Source organism: Carassius auratus, chromosome 45 (genome assembly GCF_003368295.1).
Source record: "Carassius auratus strain Wakin chromosome 45, ASM336829v1, whole genome shotgun sequence".
NCBI classification, from domain to species: domain Eukaryota; kingdom Metazoa; phylum Chordata; class Actinopteri; order Cypriniformes; family Cyprinidae; genus Carassius; species Carassius auratus.
This window is the reverse complement of record NC_039287.1, coordinates 15,778,497-15,801,710: the sequence shown is the minus strand read 5'-3', so window position 1 is coordinate 15,801,710 and position 23,214 is coordinate 15,778,497. Positions and strand designations below refer to the sequence as shown.

At 35.4% G+C, this 23,214-nt stretch overlaps 1 protein-coding gene across 1 annotated transcript; it reads right to left on the bottom strand.

Annotated features, from left to right (window-relative positions):
• Nucleotides 1-645: 645 nt before the first annotated feature.
• LOC113063413 (serine palmitoyltransferase 2-like) lies at nt 646-21,744 on the bottom strand. Its single transcript, XM_026233779.1, has 12 exons — nt 21,484-21,744; nt 17,105-17,287; nt 16,602-16,756; nt 15,680-15,828; nt 15,146-15,270; nt 13,804-13,897; nt 13,376-13,481; nt 12,787-13,006; nt 12,351-12,477; nt 6,344-6,479; nt 6,052-6,181; nt 646-2,991 (listed from the first exon to the last, which is right to left on the bottom strand). The coding sequence occupies exons 1-12, from the start codon at nt 21,628-21,630 to the stop codon at nt 2,875-2,877; spliced, it is 1,689 nt and encodes a 562-aa protein (XP_026089564.1). The 5' UTR covers nt 21,631-21,744; the 3' UTR covers nt 646-2,874.
• Nucleotides 21,745-23,214: the final 1,470 nt, after the last annotated feature.

The following is a 23,214-nucleotide window of genomic DNA, read 5'->3' as shown; positions in this document are numbered from 1 at the left end:
AAATTTTTTTCTCGTAGCTTCATAAAAATATAATTGAACCACTGATGTCACTTGGATTTAACTATTTCCTTGCTACTTTTCTGGGACTTAAATGTGGTGGTTCTCTTGCAGTCTATACAGGGTCAGACAGCTCTCGGATTTCATCAACGATATCTTAATTTGTGTTTCGAAGATGAACGAAGGTCGTACGGGTTTGGAACAACATGAGGGTGAGTAAATTATGACAAAATTCATTTTTGGGTGAAACTGACTATCACCTTTTAGTCACGGTACAATTTCTTTTCCATTACTTTGACTCATTAAAATAATTTAACAAATTTCAACTTTCATTTCTAAAAATGTTATATGCAGTTTAATATAATTTAATTCAAAATGACTTAACTTGCCAATTTGATTATACTCAAACATTTAAGGCAGCAGCTGAACTTAAGTTTTTCAACTAAAGTAGGTGGAATTTATTTAGGTGAAATACATTTAACTAAACTTGAAACTTTTCACTGAATATACATTATACCTTACACAAATGCTGTACAGTCTGAATATGACTATTGAGTAAAATATTGGTCTTTATTTATAAAAACAGACCGTAAGAGCAAGATTTGAGATTTGATGATTACAATGACCAGGATTCTGGAGAAAACAATATTCAATAGAAGTTATTTAATTATCTTCAGAAACAAATGATCAGTCACATTCAGTGAATTTCAGTTTCTTGCATGGAGGAGTGTGACAAATGTGTTAGAGTATGCATATCTGATGAAAAATGCAACTCAAAATATATAAGAAACAAACAAACAAAAACTGTGGAATGCCCTTTGGTTTCAGTCAAATGCAGCTCTGTGGCATTACTTGCATTTATACAGGCTGCGTAAAGCCAGTGTGCCGACGTCATATCTGCATCTCTTAACAGTCATTAGTAGCTCAAAGTTCATATAGTCCCACTTACATATATCTGCTTTCAGAGACATATTCAGAGCTGCCTTTCCGATTAAGAACAAGACTCAAAAAACACAACAGGGAATGGAGAAAAAAAAAAAATTGAGGAAAATAAATGTACATCCGACAGGCATTCGTGAGCCACATCATCATACATACAAACAAGAGCTCATTTCATATCATATATCAGTGACCCGTATTTAGCACTTTTGATAGAAGAACACAAATTCAAAAAACAAAAGAGATTTCTCTTAAAAGGAGCAAATCAAAAGCAACTATATAACAATACAAAAGGCAACAAACATTTCCCCCTGCTGTCTGTTAACAGCAGACAGAGAATGAAACGATGAATGAACTATGTCAGTCTATTTCAGTTGGCTCTCTGAAAGATTTCTGCCTTTGTGAAATGCCCTGTCTAAGACATCGAAAGTTAAATAAGTGTAGATAACATGCCTAGTTGTGAGATATGCAAACTTTCATCAAGTAACAGACATTCAAGACATAAAGGCACCTTCCAAAAATAGAGTACACATGAAGTCCTGAAATTCTGAGTAAAAAGTGCATTTTAAACAGATGGTGAGTGCATAAAATATAACATTTAGTTGACATTTTCTGAAGGTTATGTTTATGAGGTTTTTCGTTTTTTTAAATTTCATTACCAAAATGTGGGACATGTGTACATACAGTTTAACAGACCCAGGATTTATGTGATTGTAATTTTTTTCTATTCATCAATAAATCTTAAATTAAACGAAAAATTGTCCAAATAATGTTTGGAGATGTATGGGTTAATTAATGGGCTTTGTTTCTCTAGTGCTTACTAAACTAAATAAAAATAAAAAAGGACACCAAACTGTATCCTATTTGTGGAAAGTACCACAACTCAAATCAAAATACAGGAAACATCATCAGAATTTTCCATACTAGAATGTTCCGATGAAACAAAAACAGAATGTTGTTAATATTCCTTTTGGACCAGTGAAGACATCGCTAATTTACCAACTTGGTGATATTTGCATTGTGAAAAAAATAAATACAAAGACATTTGACATTTGAAGATTTGTGGACCTACGCAAAGCTAGTATGTGATATGTTAAATGCAGACACACTGCAATGTACATTAATAAATACATGTCAATATATTTTTAGATATATGGATATGAAGTCACATTCTTATTAACTGTTTATAATAATTTCGGTCCTTCATAAGTAGATTTATTTATATAAATGCCGGGGGGTGGGTGTCACTATTTTTTGTATACTTAAAAAAAAAATCATATTCTTAATCAGGATTTCTGTCTTGTTTTGTATTAAAAATCTAAATATTCTTAAATTTGGCTTAAAGTTTTACTGGTTTGACAGTAAAAATATAATATAATAAGACTTCTCAGACAATATGTATATATATATATTGAATTAAGTTTATTGTCCTCCATTGGTGTATTTTTTTTCTTTTCTTTTTGTTTTAAGCATAAATCTTACTAAATTGTACTAAATTTATTATAAACTTTGTTTGCAAATGGTGTAAAAAGACTATTATCTAAACTTAACCCTGAGTAAATTCATCTTATTTAACATTTTAATAGAAAACAAGACAGAAACACATCATATTTGTATAAAATATCAGAAAATAATTTTGTGTACTCATTTGTTTCAGACTGTGTAGAAGGATAAATTAGCCCTAACACTACGGCATTAACTTTTATCCTGTGTCATTTCTGATGCTGAACACAGTGATGTGGAGTCTTTACTACGGTTGATATTGCACAGTGAAATGAATATTGCTCACTTAACCCAAAGGTAAGACTTGAAATTTGGTCAGTTGGTGGGCTTCAATGTGTCTCCGCTGAAATGAATCAACATGAAAATGATGCTTTAGTATGACATAAATCGCTCTGGTGTGGAAGAAAGACACAATCAGTCCATCGTGAGAAAGTGCTAGTCCTGGTGGCTCTCCAGGAATGAAAAACAGTCAGTTCCTTCACTCCCATGTCTGTTTTTTCTGGAGTATTTCAGCTGGAGTAGATCTCCAACTTCACTGATGGCATTTAAAGCCTGAAAGAGTCAAGAAGAAACACAGGGGTTATTAACACTTGAATAAAGGTTTGGTTGAGGAATAATATGGTGCGTTTGGTAGAACTAGAGGTCGACCGATATATCGCTCGGCCGATATATCGGGCCGATATTTGTCTTTTTTTTTTATATATCGGCATCGGCCGATATCCGTGTTTAGTAGCGCCGATTTAAAGTCAGGCACGTCGGCGGGCAGCCCCATGTTATTGGTGCGCTGCTGCTGCCTCATGTGAAGCACCCAAAGCCAAAACTTTTGGAAGATTCAACAACAGTCCTGGGAGATAAAGGTAGTCAGAGAATTTCACTCTAAATGGGGTGGAGAAGTTGGCAGCTCTAACAAACACTGCAGCGTGACGTTACCAAAGTAAACTGTCTCTGACGTTACTCCGCCGCTCAAATACAGCACAGTGCTTGGAGAGACAGCTGTGCTGGAGCTGCCCAGAACGGTGAATGACATTTGTTCGGAAGCATGGTTTGATGCAGACAATAACCAGGTTTCCATCCAACTCGTTTCTATTTAGGGATGTCAATATTCGATAATTTCCATGATCGATTGTCGTTTAAATTAATGATCAATTAATAACCTTAATGCTGCAAAATGCGTCTGCAGCGGCATTATTATTATGTGCAAAAGCCACTTGGAAAAAAAGCTTTCTCACCCGAATTAAAGGGGTTTTAGTCTTAATAAAATGCTAGTAGCAGGACTGTAAAATGAATAGATGTGATTATGATTATTTGATAAAATGAAGAGAGCGCGCCATACGTTGGAGATTATTTTATTTTGTTGACTGTTTCTCGTCAAGGAGACCGCTGAATGAGTCTCTTTAAATGGTTTCGTGGTGCTCGTTGTTGTATTTTAAAACGCAACTGCAGTGTTTTCAAATGACAACGGATGGTTGTGCAACGGATCAATGATGATCCGTGATCCGTTCGGATCAATATCTTCGGTTCGACACACACGTGACCCGTGGATTGATATATGAAAAAAAAAAAAAGTGAACGGCCCGCGCATTTTGGCTTCTTCTAAACATATCCAAATGTTTCCATATTCGCAATGTATCTGAATGTTAAACTATAATATATTTTATTTATTTAATGTAGACGGAAAAGATCATCTCTTCACATGAGCAAAAACCTCCTTGGCATAACAGCCACGGTCTCTTTAAACTGACCAGTGTAACCTTTTAAATGTTTGGTTGACTGTACTTTATTTTAATAATGAACAGACTGGGATGTAATTTTGAAATTAGAATGCACTTTAGATGTTCTGTGTCATTTATACCAAACACAAATGTTGCTGGTTGCTAGTGTGTTTGCAGCACTACTATTATTTATTTTTTATATATTTATTTTTTATATTTTTCAATTTAATTGATTTTTATTTCTAAAATTGTATTTATTTAAATGTATATTTAAGTTTACATTTATGTTTCAACAAACTTGAAAAAATCTACTTGATAAATGCTCTAAAACTTTTATGTAAATGATTTACTTGTGTGTGTGTGTGTGTGTGTGTGTGTGTATATATATATATATATATATATATATATATATATATATATATATATATATATATATATATATATATATATATATATATAAAACCTGTTTTATATATTTAATACTTGGTAAGTTTATTGATTTTGTTTGGTTAACTTTGGATAGATTTTTTATTTTAATACCGTGCAGTGCACAAAATTAAGATTCGAGAGATGGTTCAAGTCAGTGCTCAATAAATGATGATAAGTTTAGAAATGTTGTGCATCCACTTATTATTAGTGTGACATTTTAGCATGCAAATGAAGGGCAAAACTTCAAGATATCAGCCCTAAAAATCGGCAGCACATATCGGCCATCGGCTGACCCTGAACTCTAAACATCGGCATCGGCTATAGAAAAACCCATATCGGTCGATCTCTAGGTAGAACATGGTGTTAAGTAACTGCTAAAGGATGACAGGATGCTTATTTTTTGGAATGAATTATTCCTTTAATGTTCATGTACTCTAGTTGACTTTGAGGTAAGTCAGAGATTCATGGATGAATAACTGTGTAGGAACACAGATTTTTGTCTCTGCTGCTTCTTGTGGTTTGGAAACATTCACTGTGAGGTCAGATGTTGCATAAAGGTACCCACAAGAGGTAATTAGGTAAAGTTTAGAACTAGTTTGGAAGTTTAAAAAATATGTTAACGATTGGTTTTTATATTTTACCTCTCCTTTGCACCTTTTGCCTAATACACAAATAGACGTATTGGTGAAGCTCATGAAACATCTCAGAGATATGGAAGCATGTTTCCGCCACTTAATAAAAACATTTAAAAAAAAAGGTAAATCGCAAATTTTTATTTCAGAATTCTGTCTTTTTTTTTATTACATGATAAAAAACTCGCAATGGCAAGTGACAAAGTCAGAATTCAGAGATGTAAAGTCAGAACTGTGTGATATTATCTCGCAATTGTAAGGAAACGGTCTTTTTTTCCTCAGAATTGGACTTGATAACTCGCAAGTGTAAGTTTATATCTTACAATCTGGAGGAAAAAAAAGTCAGATTTGTCGGATACAAACTTTATAACTAGCAATTGCAAGTTTATCTCATAATCCTGACTTTATAACATACAATTGCGACTTTGTATCTGGAAGGTCTGAGAAAAAGTCAGAACTGTGAGATGTAAACTCACAATTGCAAGATTTTTTTATTTTTTTAATTGCAAGTTAATATTTAGACTTTATAACCCGCAACTGCATGTTTATATCTCACAATTCTGACTTCATAACATGCAATTGCGACTTCCCACAATTCATAAAAAAAAAGTTACAATTGTGAACCAAAAAAAAAATAAAAAAAATAATCTGAATTGTGAGATGAAAAGTCCCAATTACCTTTTAAAATCTTTTTTTATTCAGCAGCGGAAATGGGCTTCTGTACGGAGTACTAATTTACCCCAAAATCAAAATATAAGACAAAAATAAATAATAAAATAAATTTGTCGTCAATTTTTTTTCTGCAATGATTATTTTACTAGTGTTCATGTGATACGTACGGTGTCGAGCATCTCTCTTGTGTGGGCGGCAGAAACACAGAAACGAGCTCGGGACTCAATGATGGGTGTAGCAGGGAACCCAACCACCACTGTCCCAATGTTCCTCTTCAGCATCTCCCGCCCAAATGCTCTAAACAACAGAATACAGAATAAATACATTCATCAAAACAATCAAAAGTCTGCTAAATCAAGTCGTTATTTTTTAAATCATCATCAAACTAAAAAAATCGTCTGGTGAGCATATCATCAAATAGAATAGTCATGATTCAGTTAAACTGTGAGTGAGACTGACCCGATTTTAGCTGGCATGTAGAGCATCAAGGGTACAACAGGGGAGTCATTGTTCCCATAGATGATAAAGCCCATCTCATGTAATCTCTTGCGAAAATAGGTTGTGTTTTCTGACAGCTGACGGAGTCTTTCCTGACCTGCATAAAAGACAAAATATGAAAATCACAGTCAGCCCTGCAAACCAGCTTATTACCCTTTCCAAAACAGTGTGTCCTTGCTATTTATTCATTAATGGTTTTTGCTTGGCTTAATGCTTACTATTGCTCATACTTCAAATAAGTTAACAAAAATGCATCCCACACGGTTTATTGTATGGACATGAATCATATCTCAAATTGTGCTGCTTGTTAATAAAGAGAAGTATGCTGTTACATTTCAAAGTGCTCAGCCTTGGAAAAAAAAAGTCCCTGCCCTTAAGCATCCTATCACTCAGATGAAACCATCACAGCAATTGACCTCAGATATCTATTGTCTTTATAGAGCCACTTTACAGCAGAACTGAATTATGTTTGAATCACTGAATAATTTTTTCCTTGAAACAATCTGTATTCTAGAGCTATATGAATAAAGAAATAAAGGTAAATAAATTCTGAGTTTGGGCCCCAATCCCCAGTCCGATCAATTCCTCATGTACAAAATCAAGTCCTGCCTTTCATGTTCAAGAAGCGTTTTTTCTCTGACATCTGAAAACACAATTATGATTTCTTTTATTGTTGTTCTCTGTGGTTGCTGTGCAGTGATATCATGAACAGGTTTGCCACGTCTAATGTTACTACATTGTGCGTGTACTAGGAAGTTCTTCTAGTGTTGCGCATTAACTGTGCAACTAGGGTTGTGCAATTGATGGGAAAAAATATTGTGATTGCCTAATAATGAAAAGTGGTGATTACAGCATTAGATTTACTCCCATAACAAAGACGACTATTTACAATGTGTTTTTGTAGTGTTGACCCACAGCCAAAGATGCTTAACTCAATCTGTGTGCGGAAGAAATCTGCTCAAAACGGATTTGTTCAGCCACTTTCATGACAGAGTCAAACAACAAAGTGTAGACAAGATGTAAATAAGAAAGTTACAATTCAGTGTAGTAGGCTGCTTTGGGATGCCCCAAGCAAATCTCAACGATCCGGATCGATCAAGCATTTTTTAACTGGTTGGTCTTTGCTCTCCTAAGCCTGATCCTCATTTCACATCAGCTGTCATGATGGTGTCTTGCAGTAGGAGGCGGTATGCACCTTTAAACCGCCATTAAAAGGAAAAGAAGTTGTTCAAAAATGTATGTGTGTGAGAACCAGTGAGTAAAGTAAATGTATTGCTTACTTTTCCCCTCTATTTTGCAAATATTCTGCTTATTGTACATACAGTATAAAATAAAATAAGTTTATATCAGTAGTCCCATATTAATAATTGTGACCAGTTTGTTTACAATGTTTAGAATACACTCACACATATATTTCTTTTACTCTCTGCACAACTTCGTAAACATTGCATTGATTTTAATAACTTTAATGTAATTGAATTGTGCAACAAACATTGGAAATATAAAAGTATCAAATCAGGACTCGGTATCAGCAGATACTCAATTTTATTGAATCAGGGGCACAAAAAATGTATCGGTTAATTACAACAGTTTTTCATGAGAGTGTAAAACTCTGTGAACTTGCGCTGAACAGTGACGGACCTCTATTAAGCCCTATTTGCTTCCTTTCTGGGTATAAATAATCATATTCACAATTTGAATAAATAAAATGTTGTTTCATGCTGCTAAGAGAACCAATAGACCTTAGTCAGGGTAGTGCTAATTTATGAAAACAAGGTTTTGATGGAAAAAGCACAATGCATGTAATGTATTGTACCGTTGTTTAACAACATACCAATCGTTCAGGTGGTGAAACATCTTTTGGAAAAAAACTTAACTTTTAGCAGACAGAAACTCCAAAACACTTTGGAAAGTTGGGATTCTATAAAATATGTGATCTAGGACATTTATGCAGTGCATGAGATGTAAAAATATGTCTATCCCTCACAGAATTATCTTTGTTAAATTCAATATGGCGTCCAAACTAGTGCGATTTTGTCATTTTTCATATTGTCATATTGCCAGCCTGTGAGATCGCCGATACACGATATTTTCAATAATCTAAATAATATACTTTCAAACATACTGATAAAATAAAATGTTAATTATAAAATATTTTAAATGGCTAGTTCATATATATTCGGACACATCAGTCATACATCGCTATTAGCCCCAAGGTCTGCGGTTTATTTTAAAGACCAACAGTTTAACACTAAATGCCTGGACATAAACAAATGTTAAATATAAAATTATTTAAAACATGTAGCCTAAAATTAAAGTTAAATTAAACGGATACATCAGCCATACAGAATGCCCCGTGCCAAGCCACTGATAACTAATTAGCATATTTGTATAATAACGATGAAGAAGAATAAGCATCAATATTTTTTATTAACGTGCTGCAAAGAAAAGGTTATATTCAAACTTAAACATTTTATCTTGTATTTGTGTTCCCTGGGAATTGATCCCATGACTTTGGTGTTTCTAGTGCTTTGCTCTAAAAGTTAAGCTACAGAAATCAGCTCAAGTTGAGACGTTTCTATAACATAAATATAGCATAAATCCTCTCTTATACATTTGAGAGCCTAATGGTGAAGGAGCTCATTACATCTTCAAGGTCCGTCAGCATCCGTTATCCTACAGAGAGTAACTTACGGCCTTCGTTTCTCACTCTAAAGGCTCAGAAGGGCTCGAAGAGTTTCCAGATGCATTGTGCGTGTGTGTCTGGAATATAGATGTGGTTTTCCAAGTGAACGCCCTGCTAAATCAATCAGGGGTGAAACGGTATGTGTAACCAATCGCTGAGTCATCGAGTTTACTTTTCCCAAACAAACTCAGAGATTGTGTAACTGCTGATAATTAACACTTTTCAACACTGGGAATATTCTTGCAGTTCAAGGAATTTGAGTACACCGACACAAATGCTTGATCTCAGATTCAACTGCATCTCCAAATATATCAGAACAAAGTTCAATACGCAACATATGCAATGATTTCTATAATCTTTTCTTTCAGATGGTGGAACGGATTAGATCTAGTTTAATGAATAACGACATCACGTTTAATAGCGCAGACACTGGATGGTTACAGAAGTTTGTTACCACTACAGAATTCGTGATGAGTGCTTGCAATGCGTTGGCCAAGCACTTTTATGTCAATTTGCATACTTGTGAGGAGTATATATTTGGCCTCAACAAGTGTTTTGTTCACAAGCTTCCACCTGCATGCCAGGTCAAAGTTTTGTGTAATATACAAAGGTGAACAGTATGGAAGTCAAAGTACAGCTTACAATATGCAATATTTGTTATATTATAATTAAATAACCACAATTTGTCATTTAACAACCGTAATCTACGAATTGCTTCCATCTTGTGGCTCTTTTTAACATTACACAATTTTTTATGTACAAATACAGTATTACTACACTGCCTGGCCAAAAATAAGAAGTCGCCCTCTGGATTTAAATAAGCAATACTAAAGAGTCTAAGGACAGAAATGCAATTGCCGTGAATAATATGTTTCTGGCATGCAATCAATTCTTTTAACCCTAACTGATGCAATGCGTAGCTTTTTATTTCTCGAACAACAATGTCTGATGACATACCAATGTAAGCGCTTCCCACACATACTTTACTTGGGCGAGCCACCCAGGGATATTAACGGCCGCCCAGGTATGGAGAAACATTTTTGCTTTTATTATTTTTAATCCACTTTTTTTTTTCACTGGCCAAAATAATGAAACCATTCTACTCACATTTCACTGCTGGTTATATATGCTATATATAATTGTGTATGTGATGAATAAAAATCTTGAATCTTGAATCGATTAAGTAAGAAATAATTGACGACGATAGAAATGACATAAAAAGTGGAAAACGTTGATCAAAAACATACATTTACACACAAACTGACCACCGACCGCAACTTTCAGGTGCCATCTTTATTTTTAAGCTTAACTGTCACAGAATGGAACGCACAGGATTGTGGGATATCAAAGACAGTGAAGGATACATCTATGCTGCCTTCAAAAATCAGCCAGGTGAAGGCATCTCAGGAGACAGGAACTGAAGCTAACATTGAATTCTGACGTGCCTTGATGCCTCCCCATCTTGGAATGCGTCCTCCAAATTTTTCAGTTTTGGGATGCAGCAATAGACTGGTCCAACAGGCTCAACAGTGCTTAGTTCAGACTTGCTTCCAAGTGATTCTCAATCAATGAATAGCACACATTTATTCCAAGTGATTTCTTATTAGCTCGAGTTGATGAATTATGACAATGTCTACTTTAAGACCTTTATATACTATGTAGGGATGGGTAGATTGACCCCTAGTGTCGACACACGTTTCGAGTTTTTGACACACTAATGCTTTGAAACAGTGTTTCGGAGCACTGCTTGAAATGAGACTGTCACGTGACCTGTGAAAACGAACCTTTGTTACCTCACTGACCTCATCATGCTGGGATCAAATTCAAAGTGCGTAGATTTCGCTGTACCATACCCGCGATCCATTTAGTGCAATGTTATAGTATTATCAGTCAACATACCTATATCTATGTAGTGTTTTACGTGGTGTAACGTTGATACCGTATTTTTCGGACTCGCACCTGAGTATAAGTCGCATCAGTCCAAAAATACTTCATGATGAGGAAAAAAACACAAGTCGCACTGGACTATAAGTCGCATTTATTTAGATTTAAGAACCAAGAGATATCATTACCGTCTACAGCCACGAAAGGGCGCTCTATGCTGCTCAGTGGTAGGCTACAGGAGCACGGAGCAGCATAGAGCGCCCTCTCGCGGCTGGAGACGGTAATGTTATCTCTTGGTTCATTTCTCTTGGTTCATGTCAAATTAATTTTGATAAATAAGTTGCACCTGACTATAAGACGCAGGACCAGCCATACTTATGAAAAAAAGTGTGACCTATAGTCTGGAAAATACAGTAATTATAGTACTACTATTGAAAACATTGACATGCGAATGTCAGTTGACTGAATGAAAATTAAAACACCTTGCGGACTCAACCACTGTTCACAAAAAGGATAAAAGTTCTTGCATAACCACAAACATTTTTGCTCCAAAACACCGTACTGCATTGTCAACAGCTCACATTTGCGAGAAAAAAAATATTACTGCAAAATATAGTACAAGCAATAACTGAATTTGTGTTTTTTAACAATGTGCATGTTTGTGTTTTTTTGTAAGGAAGATATAAGATGAAATGCAGTAAAAAATGATGTAGGTCTAATTTATTGGTATATTAAATATTCTATTTTTGTGGAAAGACACAAGTTTGATGCAAGCAAAAATGTAGAAAATAAAGTCATCATTATATAATAATACATAATATTAGAATGTAATTAAATGTAATAGAGGCCTATGTAATTAAAATGAATTTCAATAAATGTAAATATTTAATTTACATAGTCCTGACCTTAACGCTACTGAAAGTCTTTGGGATGTGCTGGAGAAGACGTTACACTGCCTTACCAAAACAAAGTCACACACTCTAATATTTTATTGGACTGCCATTAGATTTAATAATATTATGCTTTCATTGTGGCATTTTTTTGACAAAGTTATGTAACTTCACAACATTTATTTCGATCCATTTATATATTTTTGCCTAGGATCTTGTTCTAGCTAAACAATGCATAAGTTTGGGTTAAAATAATTGTTGCCAAACATATAACATGCCAGAAACATATGAAACATATTAATCAATGCAATAATGATGCAATCCTAGAAAATTCAGTATTTGCTAATTTAAATCCAAATTATGATTTTTTTTTTTTTGGTCAGGCAGTGTATATTACTACTGTATTGGATATTGGATACAAATAATATTTCGAATAAAATTCACCCAAATATTATTCCACCCAAGTAATCTTTATTAGAACTGATCCAGATTAAAATTCTAAACTCACCTAATGTGGTGCCATCCTCTCCCATGATGCACTTCATTGAAGTGATAATCTGCTGGGTGATGGGCGGGGACATTGAGGTAGCATAAACTGCACTGTGAGAATGTAAGCGGAGGTAATCAACCAGCTCCTTTAAAATAGATAAATAAATATAATTCATTCATTCATTCAAACAAAATTATGCATCAAAAATATTACATAAGAATTGCTACTTAAGAAAAATATATACTGCAATTCTGAATTATAAGCATATGTAATATTGAGAAGCACATTTTTTGGAGGAGTCACTATATTATTATTATTACATACTGGAATTAGGGGAGAGAGTTGGAAATGACAGGCTGCAGTCCAGACTCGAACCAGCATGTTTGATTATTGATTGTTTGTGTGTGTAGTAATATAATGTAATACGCCATTGACTGCAGAATTGATTGCAAACCTTCTTTCCTCCGATGTATCCTCCAGCTGCACCAAAGCTCTTGGTGAAAGTGCCCATCATGATGTCAACATCACATGGATCCAGGCCAAAGTAGTCCACTACACCTCTGCCTCTTGGTCCTAGTGCCCCTATGCTGTGGGCCTCATCCAGGTACAGGTAGGCTTTGTATTTCTTCTTTAGGGCAATGATCTCAGGAAGTCGCACGATTGAGCCCTCCATGCTAAAAAGAAGAATGCAGGTGTACTATTAATGCATTCCCATAAAGGACTTGATATTGCTTTTCCATTTTTATTTGAAAATGTTAAATAAATCCTACATCCTATCCTACTCTGGCATTACAATGCATGTACATGTGAAAAACATGCTATTATTATTATTATTATTATTATTATTATTATTATTATTATTATTATTGCCACTTTATGGATAATGTCATAAAGAATGAAATGACCTTCATCCAAGCCAGAAAAAGGGTATGCAAACCAGCCTCCATTTGCATATGCTTTGCACAAAACACATCAGGTTTCTGCTCAAGTCTGAAAAGACAAGTATACAGAGTGAAGAAGGAAGATAAAGATGGATGCTATACCTGTAAATTCCCTCAACGAGGATGAGGATCTTCTTCCAGGGCCGGTGGGTTCTAGGTTGGCCGTGTATGAGAGCATCCCGAAGCAACTTCTCCAGACTCTGCATATCTGAGAGTAAGGGTTAGAAATGAGCAGGCATCTTACTATGTTTTCACGAATGCTGTTCTTAGTGAGCAGGTTTTAAAAAGTATGGCCTAAGATATCTCTGAGGTTCACATACATTACATTTTTGTGGCGAAATACCAATTCAGTTACATTGATCACACACACGATATATTCAGCAAACAAGTGGCGTTCAGTAATGAGGGAGTTTCTATGTCTGAGCCACACACTGTGAACTCCCATTGGTCCACAATCCTGTATATTAACCATCAAATATTATCTAACTGGTTGTGAGCATTTTTCTTTTCACTGTGGAGCATGAACTTACTGTTGTGTTTATATACACGGATGGTAGCGCCAGAGAGACGGGCACCCAGAACCAGAGACGCATGATTGAGCTCATCACTTAAGATCAGACAGCCCTAAGAGAAATACACTCGTAGGTTAATTTAATGAAAATCGAGAATGCATATAAAATATTACTAAACCTGTTAACTAAAGAGTTGAAACGATACAAAAGCAAGATTTCAAATGTCAAAACATGTCAGTTTGCTTTCTTACATCACAGCTGTAAATCTGCAGCTTCTCTGGCTAACAAATGCATTGAGATGTGACCACCAGCTGAATATAAACGAATGCAAATAGATGGTGACAATCAGGACATTAAACATTTGGGTCAGTGTGGCCAACGACAGACATTTGGTGTCCTCACTGTGACGGGGAATTGTGAAGGAAGGGCAGTATTCAGGAAGGGGGCGGAGTCTGGTGGTCACATGCCACCAGACCTGCCAGTTTCTGCGCCCCTCCTCTTCCACACACCCTCTCCTGTCGGGAGCCTGGTGAAGGCTGGCGATTAAGGGATGGGGTGATGATGATAATTAGGGGGAAGACATGTTTTGATTACATTCTTTTAACTGCTTGAGGTTATACTAATGTTTGTGTCCTCTCAGCCTTGAAAGCAAACTGCTGATCTTTCTCCACTAATTCAACATCTTGTTAAAGTAATGACGTAGGTATGATATGAAAACATGCACTATAGTATACTAAATCCACATTTGAAGTCTCCGCTCTGTGCAGTGAGCAGTGTCACGTATCAAAGCAAACAGCATGTGGTGTCAGTGCTGCCTCTAGAGGCCAATCTTGTTCTGTCTAATGACAGTGGAGCTTCTCAGCCACTCCAGCAATGGACGCAACGCAGAAAACTATCGGCATGGATTTTTGCAGATAGTCCATAGTTCCAGCAATCAATTATCGGTGCCGATTAATTGGCAAAACCGATCAATCGGTCGACCTCTACTTCAACGACCATTAAAGCATCTTTTGCCCTGATTTTACCAGGATTTCAAGGTAGGGAAACAGTATTTAATTCTGTTTGTGGGGGAAAAGTTGAGATTCCTCAAAAGTAATCAAATCTGTTGTGAATGAAAACAGGAATGTGTGCATACATTCTTAGGTGTGTGCTTTCAATAACATGTTATGTGACTGAGTTATGACAAATTTGCTGTGTGAGCCAAAGAAATCTATGATCATTGGAAGTATTTCCATAAAAGAACAAAAACAGAACTCCCGATCCACAATTTTCTTTGCCACTTTACTTGGCTTTGATTTAGAAAGGAAATTCTTAGCATTCCATTTGACTTAATGTTTTTGTTCATAGTAAAACAACGTACTTTTCCCATGAGCGCAGGAATATTCATGGAATTTGTAGCGAAGCCCATTCCAAAGACCATGGATGACTCCACCCCTAAAAACCTGGCCGTCAGCTTCTCCAGCTCTTCATGCTTGTCAAGGTTTCCTGCAAGAGAGCAAATATCTTTATGATGTAAAACCAGATTGGTATCATAAAAGACCTGTTTCCTCCTTTTTGTGTTGCCTTTATGTAAACATCCCACTCCAGGGACACAATGATAAAAATTAGATAAGAAATAAGTTTTGCATAGTGAAGCACATTTCTTTTCTACCATAAAAGCAAATCCTCACCTGATGGGATGAATGACTCAATAAGAACTGAATATATGAATAAATATTCTTCTATGTGTCAGTGAGAGGGTGGAAAATTATCATAAGGTCAAAATTTTGATTAATTTTAGAAGAGGACTTATGAGGACCAAATATATGGTCCTTTAAAATCTATTAAAACCTACCCCAAAAGTGTCATATGAGAAGTAGTGGCTGTAAAGCCTGAGAGAGTGAGTATTTATTACCTAGCTCTTGCCTGGTGCTGCACACCCCCATGCCGTATTTCACAGTACACTCAGAGGCAGCATCAGCACATGTGCCGGTATTCTCAGCAAAGCCTAGGTAGTTATACGAGCCCATATTGATAACATCTTTCAGAACCTTTCCTGTGTGTCTGCAAGAAAGAGCAATGGAAAAAATAAACAAGGAATAACCTGAGAATCTCAAAAATAATAATACTAATAAAAATGACATGCATTACCTTCAAAAAAAGAGAATATACAGCCTCTAAAAAGTTTGGAATAGTAAATTTGTTTTAAGGTTTTTGAACCTTTTAAGGTGTCCTTGTTACAATATAATTATACAAGTACTGAGTGATATTAATTAACTACATATACTTACTATAAGGTTAGGGTTAGGATTTGGGATTGGTTTAGGGTAACTTGCATTTAATTATTCATAATTAACTGTTATTATAACAGTAAGTAATTGTAACATGTAACAAGGACGCCTTAAATAAAATAAAATTATTATTGCAATCTAAAATCACTTTCTGTTTTCAGTAGCCATATTATAATTAAAAATATATTATCTTATAATTAAAAAATCCAAACTTCTGACAGGTAGTTTGTATACTCATTTGAATCACTTTATATCATTTTCAGACTTGTCCTTAAATACTATGTACTTTTAAATTATTATTTGATACAATTCACTTAGTGTGTCTATATGCATGTTTCTGCATTGTACTTATATTTGAAAATACCATCCTGTAATTAATTTCAGTTTCTAATTTTCCCTGTCTCTTGGACTGATGGAAAAATAAGTTGCTGACTAGTTTGGATATCAGGCTTTCTGTTAACAGGGTTTGAGTATGAGACAAAACCCTGTTGATTAGTTGGGATATCAGTCAAAACAGATATCTGGATATGGCAACGTATCACTCACTCAAAGGTCCAGTTGTAGTCAGGTGTGGCCCGCTCCACAAGGTCCATCTTGGCTCCAGGGACGCTGCGAATGGGCCTGTTCCAGTTGTCTCTGATCCTCATGTACAGATTCCTGGTGTAGAAGTTCTCAAAGTCCTGGTACAGTGGAACAAAATCCTGGGAACAGAACATATAATAAAATTACATTTGAATAACATCAATGCACAAATATGACTTGCTGTGATGCAGCCTGGAATAATAAACCACTCCGTGTTTGCCCATTTGCTAGAGGAGAACTGACCCCTGACTGACTGAATCAACATTAAACTGACTCGAGCTAAAAAACACACCGGCTATCTTCTGTAGAGCTGCTAATAGCTGAAATCACGAGTTTAAAGTTTAAAGCATTCAATTCACACGGACCAAAGATTATTGTCTTGAAGATTATATGAAAACTGAAATACATTACATCGGGCAGCATTAAATGAAAGTGAGGCAAGCACAACAAATACGTTATAACCGTACCTTCTGTTCTTCCCTCTCTCTGGCCAGATGACACTTCTCAAACTTCCAGTCCCTCAGGAAATCTCGCAGATAGCCAAAAATGGTAAGGATGCCATAGCCCATGTAGGTGAGGACGGCAACCAGCAGAGGCGTCTCCTCAAACGACTCCACAAATGGTTTTTTATAAAGTGAAGCATGATGGCTCTGTGAGGGAAAGAAATATATGAAGAGAATCCACATTGAAAAATGTATGCACCTCATAAACAAAACCAAAGCAAACGTCAACAGCATAAAAAAAAAAAATTGTACAGTTAGTCTTATAAAAAACAGATAACAGTAGAATGATTTTGTCCAAACTAGATTAAAGACAAATCATCTCAGTACAGGTGGAGCACTGAAAGAATATAGGGACTAGAATAATTATGAAGTTTAGGGATGGGCTCTTTTAAGTTGGGCCAAAAGCAACTATCTAACACCACCCTGAACATTTTATCAACTGCATAACAATACACTGGTAGCCAGCAAGCCATACTCACATTCTCTATGGAAAATGTAAAACTGTAGTTGGGACTGAAACTGCTCACAGCTTTAAACATGAGGTTACAGACACCAGAGATGTTCAGAAGAGCAGAATTTCATTTACTACTCCAGTCAAGCAACTGAAGCAGAGTTTGCCTTCATACTCACACTGCTTAACAGCAGCATGTGATCAAACTCGTGCTTCTCTCAGCTGCATCCACTCTATAATCTGCCCTTCCGGTAAGGAATGGCTTGATCCCACTGTTGCAGATCCCTGAATCAGCCTTCTTACGTAAAGCTCAGTTAAGTCAGGGTTAACACAGTTTGTGGCAGAACTAAGTGTGAAAGACTTTGCGGGAAACCCCCATTGCTAAATACAGGAAAATCTTATATTTGTTCAGTTTCTAACTCAGTCATAATTCCTTCCTGAAACAAGGCAGACAAACCTTCTTTTAATAAAGACTGGAAATATTAACTCAAAATACTAAAACTCCTTACAGTAGGGATGTCAATAAGATATTTAGATGATATACATTAGACCGGTATATCCCTATGTTAATGCACTTTTTTTTTTTTTTTCTCACAGAAAAAGGCTATATTTAGAAAATAGGCAAGAGTGGTCCAAAAATGTTTTGTATTTTTTCTCCTTAGTGTCTTTTCTACTAACAGATCTTTTCTATTCTGATTTGGGAATGGAAATTGTACACATTTGGGAATACGTACACTCAAATCTTTTTTTTCATTTTTTTTAATATAAAATAAAAAAATATATAAACAAATATTAAATGACAATATATGGTAATTAACAGCAATATTTAAATAAAAATACATTTTACCAAAGCATTTTAGTAAATGACGAAACCCATTTTTGAGAAAAACAAATTATTCAAAATCAGTTTTGAATCGATTAACTGAAACTGAAATTGTTCAACCTGATTCTCAAAAAAACAAAACAAAGCTGCAGTCTGTCCTCTTAGAAGCCATCTATGTTTGAAAACCTGGAATTGCAGTTCCATGCGTAATTATATTCCAAGCGTGGGTTGTGATCCAGTGCTGATGAATCTGTTGTGAAGTGAATGTATAGCTATCAGTCACCGCACTAGTGTGGATATTCAATGTATTTATTAATCACAGATTCTAGCCTACGTCTTGGAATATATGACCTAAATAAAAATTTTCACCATATATTGCCATTTGAACACGTAAATGGCCTGTCACAATAACAAATTTTGCTGGATGATAAATTCTCCCAAAAATCGCGATAAACGATAATATTGTCGTTCTTAGAGTTATGCGCATCTCGTCAGTAAAGCCGGTTAGAGGCGCATTAACGGCTAGTTAGGGATGCTCATATTGACCGTTTAACCATTAACCTAAAGTAAACATTTTGATCGATGAAGGGGCCGTTCACATATCACGTCTTTTTTGTGCTCAAGTTTGTTATTTCAAATGCAGTATGCACGCTCATAATGGAACTCGTTTTTTCAAGGACCATCCGCTCCACATCTAGTTAAAAACATCTCAGCTTTTCAGAATGACGCAAGCTCACCAGGTCATGCGACAAGAACCAACCAATCAGCTTCCAATCAGTGTTTTACTTTTCTTTGTAAATAAAACTTGTAGCAGAGTTACAGCAAGGGTTTTTTGGTGGTGGAAATCATGTCCTTGTTGTAACTGATATCGCAACGACAGACGCCTCAAGAGTGCAACTGCGAAAAAAAATGTTGCGGCCGAAAATATTATCGAGCTTTTTTTTTTTTAATCATGCGATTAATTGATTTATCGACTATCGCGACAGGCCTACACGTAAATAAGTCTGCCAAGCTTTGTTCTGACCAACTGAGGAAAAAAACATTACAATAAATCTCGCTACCGATGGTGATTTAATCGAACGATCAGTTAGCTCATATCACATCAAGACCTGCAAATTATTATTATACTTTATTCAAAAATTATAAATGTTAACAACATCGATGTTGTTAACATTTATAATTTATTTAACATTTATAATTTTTGAATTAATGTAATCCAGCTGTTGTGGGAATAGGCTATAATTAAACAATCCACCACCTGCAGGATCCTCACATGCGGACAACTTCTTTATGTTTACAGACTCGACGTAATGAGGTAGTGCCATGGTCGAATTTCCCGCGAAAACCTACCCGAACCACTCAAATTAGAAAACATTATTATAAATTAACCGTTGTGAATCTGACTTAAGGCGATAGTTTTGAATACTGGCCATGTAATTGCACAAATATTGATTTTGGATAATTTTTTACACAAAATCTTTTTACAAAAATTTCTACTGAAATGAAAATATCTACGTTATACTATATATTGTATTAATAAATCAACATACTGGCAAATAACTATTTTCATGGTTTGCATTTGTGCTTGTACATTTAGCGTGTTAGATTTAAGGTAACCTTTACATTTTAAATAAACCTATAATTGCTGCACACCTAAACCAAATGTCCATTTTGATAATAAGGAGCTAGGACAAGAAAAACTAGCTTGACAACACACCCATGTTCTTGTTGCTCCAATGGAGCTCAGAAGGGCTCTGGGCAAACGTCCTCAGGTTGCAAAGAACAAAGCGTACTCTCCAGTTACATGACAGAACACGGCACTGTTATTTTCCATGCTTGTGTCAATACAAACAGAGACAACTAAAACGCTAAGCCCAAACAATTCATTTGATCCCATAACCATTCATCTCAATGTCACGGGCTGCTGATGCTTTTTTTGACATTGAGGATTAAAAGTGGGCACTATATTAAAACCTCAACTTTTATTATGAAGTCATGAACAAACATTAATGTTTAACGGATCAGTAATTATTTACATTTGATATGTGGGCGATATGACCAAAATCTTATATTGCAATAGGAGTAATTTTTATTTGACACTATTGTGAAAATATATTTTCACAATAGTTATTTGGCTTGAAATGAGGTCTTTATGATATGCATATTTTTGACACCATTGAAATGGCACAATTCTTGTCACCAATGCCACATGAAACAGCTGTTCACCAGACATGCACAACACCCACAGAGAATAAACACAAGCCTCAGTTCGCAAGTTAGGGACTGTTTCTCTTAGCAGAAGGATGACATTTAACAAATTCGGTTAATAATTTATTAATTAACTATATTCTGTCCCTTTATTATTATTATTATTATTATTTTATAGGATTTAGTACCCTAGCTGTTAAGCAAAAGCAATAGGGCACTTTAGGCTATAGTAAATTTGCTATATAGTACATTTAGTCACAAATGAAGGGGCATTTTAATAAAGAGACCATTATGGGCTTGTTGTCACAAGGGTTATATATCAATAACTATAATGCTTGTGCCAAAATTAGACAAATGCTCTCCAGCAGTGGTGTTAAATGTTGCATCTTCAGTTAGCATCATTCTGTCAATCATGATATGAACTCAAATTCTAATATCATCATATCATTCATATTTCTACCATCATAATTCAATTGCAGCTGAGTAAAACAAACACATAAATAAATAAATGTCAACTATGTCAAAAGGCAAGACCATTTTTAATAAATAATGTCTATAATATATATTTTTTAAATTAACTGAAAGCCATTAAATAGCCGTTCGTAAATTTAAATTATATGTCGAAGATGCTATATATAACGGTCCAATGTTTGAACACATGAAATACTGAAACCATGATACACACCCAATCCCCCTCCCTACACACGAATATAAACAAGATGAACGGTCCTTTCCGAAATCAAACTCGCAATGTAATACCAGTACGAAACTGAAATACTTCTATTATAATTTAACTCTACAGCTTAAGCGGCCCCTGTGTGTACACTTTCCGGGCGTATAAAGCGCAGGAGGCGGCCTCACCTTCTCCGCCGGGCGGCGGTATCGCTTCTGCTGCTGCTGGAACAAGCAGTGGTTCTTCACGAACCCATTTCCGCCCGCTTTCTTGTCTTGTTTCGCCCGGTGTAAGGTGTCTCCATTCAGTAGCTTGCTAGCGGAGTTTTGCGTCATGGCAGGCCGGCGTTGTGTGCTGGATCTCCGGTTTCAATTTGTGTATTCTCTCTAGATTTTCCGTACCCTCCCAAACCGTCGAATGACAAAACTACGCTCACTCCTAGATTACAGGACAGACCGCGCCCTCTACACGAACTCACAGCCAATGAGCAGCGCCGTATGGGCGTGGCTTATCATCCACGTTTATCAACACGTGACGTTATTAACCCACGCAATCCTTTAGGGCGTGGACCACCCCACCTTCTGTATGTACGTGACATGGTGCGCTTTTTATTTGATGAGTAATGGAAACTCTGACCTATACGTTAAATATCTTCCTCCATGTAATGTGAGTTTCATGCTAGACATAGCACATCTGTACTTTTTACAAATTAGGTACAAAACCTGGAAAGCTAAAATCTCAAATATATATTTTTCTGTGTTTTCAGTGAAAGAAAGGCATTATATTCTAGCAGTAAACAAAACCTTAAAATTTTATATATATATATATATATATATATATATATATATATATATATATATATATATATATATTAATAAAATCACTGCTGTAGGTTAAAGGATAAAAACAAGTCAAATTGCTGGCAGATTTAAGAGAGCACCCATTAACAACCTGTTTTAACTTATGTGGAGTGAGTTGTCTCATTTGGGGGCTGCCATATTGAGATCACATGACTGGATGAATATTACTATTTACTGTTTACTTTCTGGGCAGTTTCTGGGTTCAAATGCTCTATTAGTTGCACAAGCAAACAACAAACAATGTTAATATACAGTCACCTTATATTCATGTGTGCTTGTTTAGTGAACTTTTTGTGACAAATATAACTAATTCAAACATTTTACCAACCATTTATTTAAGATATTCTAAACACTTACGTGAATGTAAGACAAAGGAATAACTTGACTTTTTTAAACATGCTTTTTAAAAGAAACTTGATTATTGGTAACAGGACTGAGAAAATGTATCCATCCCCTACTTTAAAACTTAATTAAAAAGGTGCCTGAGATTGACCAATGGACATTTCAAAGAGTGAAAAATGTGTTTTTAGATACAGTATTGAAAAAATATACAAAATTAAGTTTAATTTTTAAAAGTTACAAAAGCTGATGTAATTTCCATTTAGTGAAATGTCCCTCATACCGAAATCTCAGCTTGTCAGACAGTAATTTATATTTTATGAATCATTAAAATACTGTTGTCTGGGATGTCGTGAGCAGTGTATACTATGCATTTATTTATTTATTTAAAAAAGCTTAGCTTAAATGTGTAATATGAGCAAATTTCTACAGTGGCATCTGCAAGAGAAATAATTTCTTAATTCTGCTTCAGTATAAATCCAAGATGTCTGCCATAATAAGTACTGCATAAATAAAAAATGATATAAAACATTCCTTGCTGTAAATCTGTAGAAGGTAGGTCATGGGGTTTGAGTTTGGCTAGTTAGCATGGACCTTTAGCATGGACCTACTGGTGAAGGCCATAACCATAAACCATAAAAACAGTCTTCTTAATTGCCATTTAAAATTTTTTTTTTTCCCGTCTACTGCCCTTGATTGAATTTCTCATGAGTGTTGCAA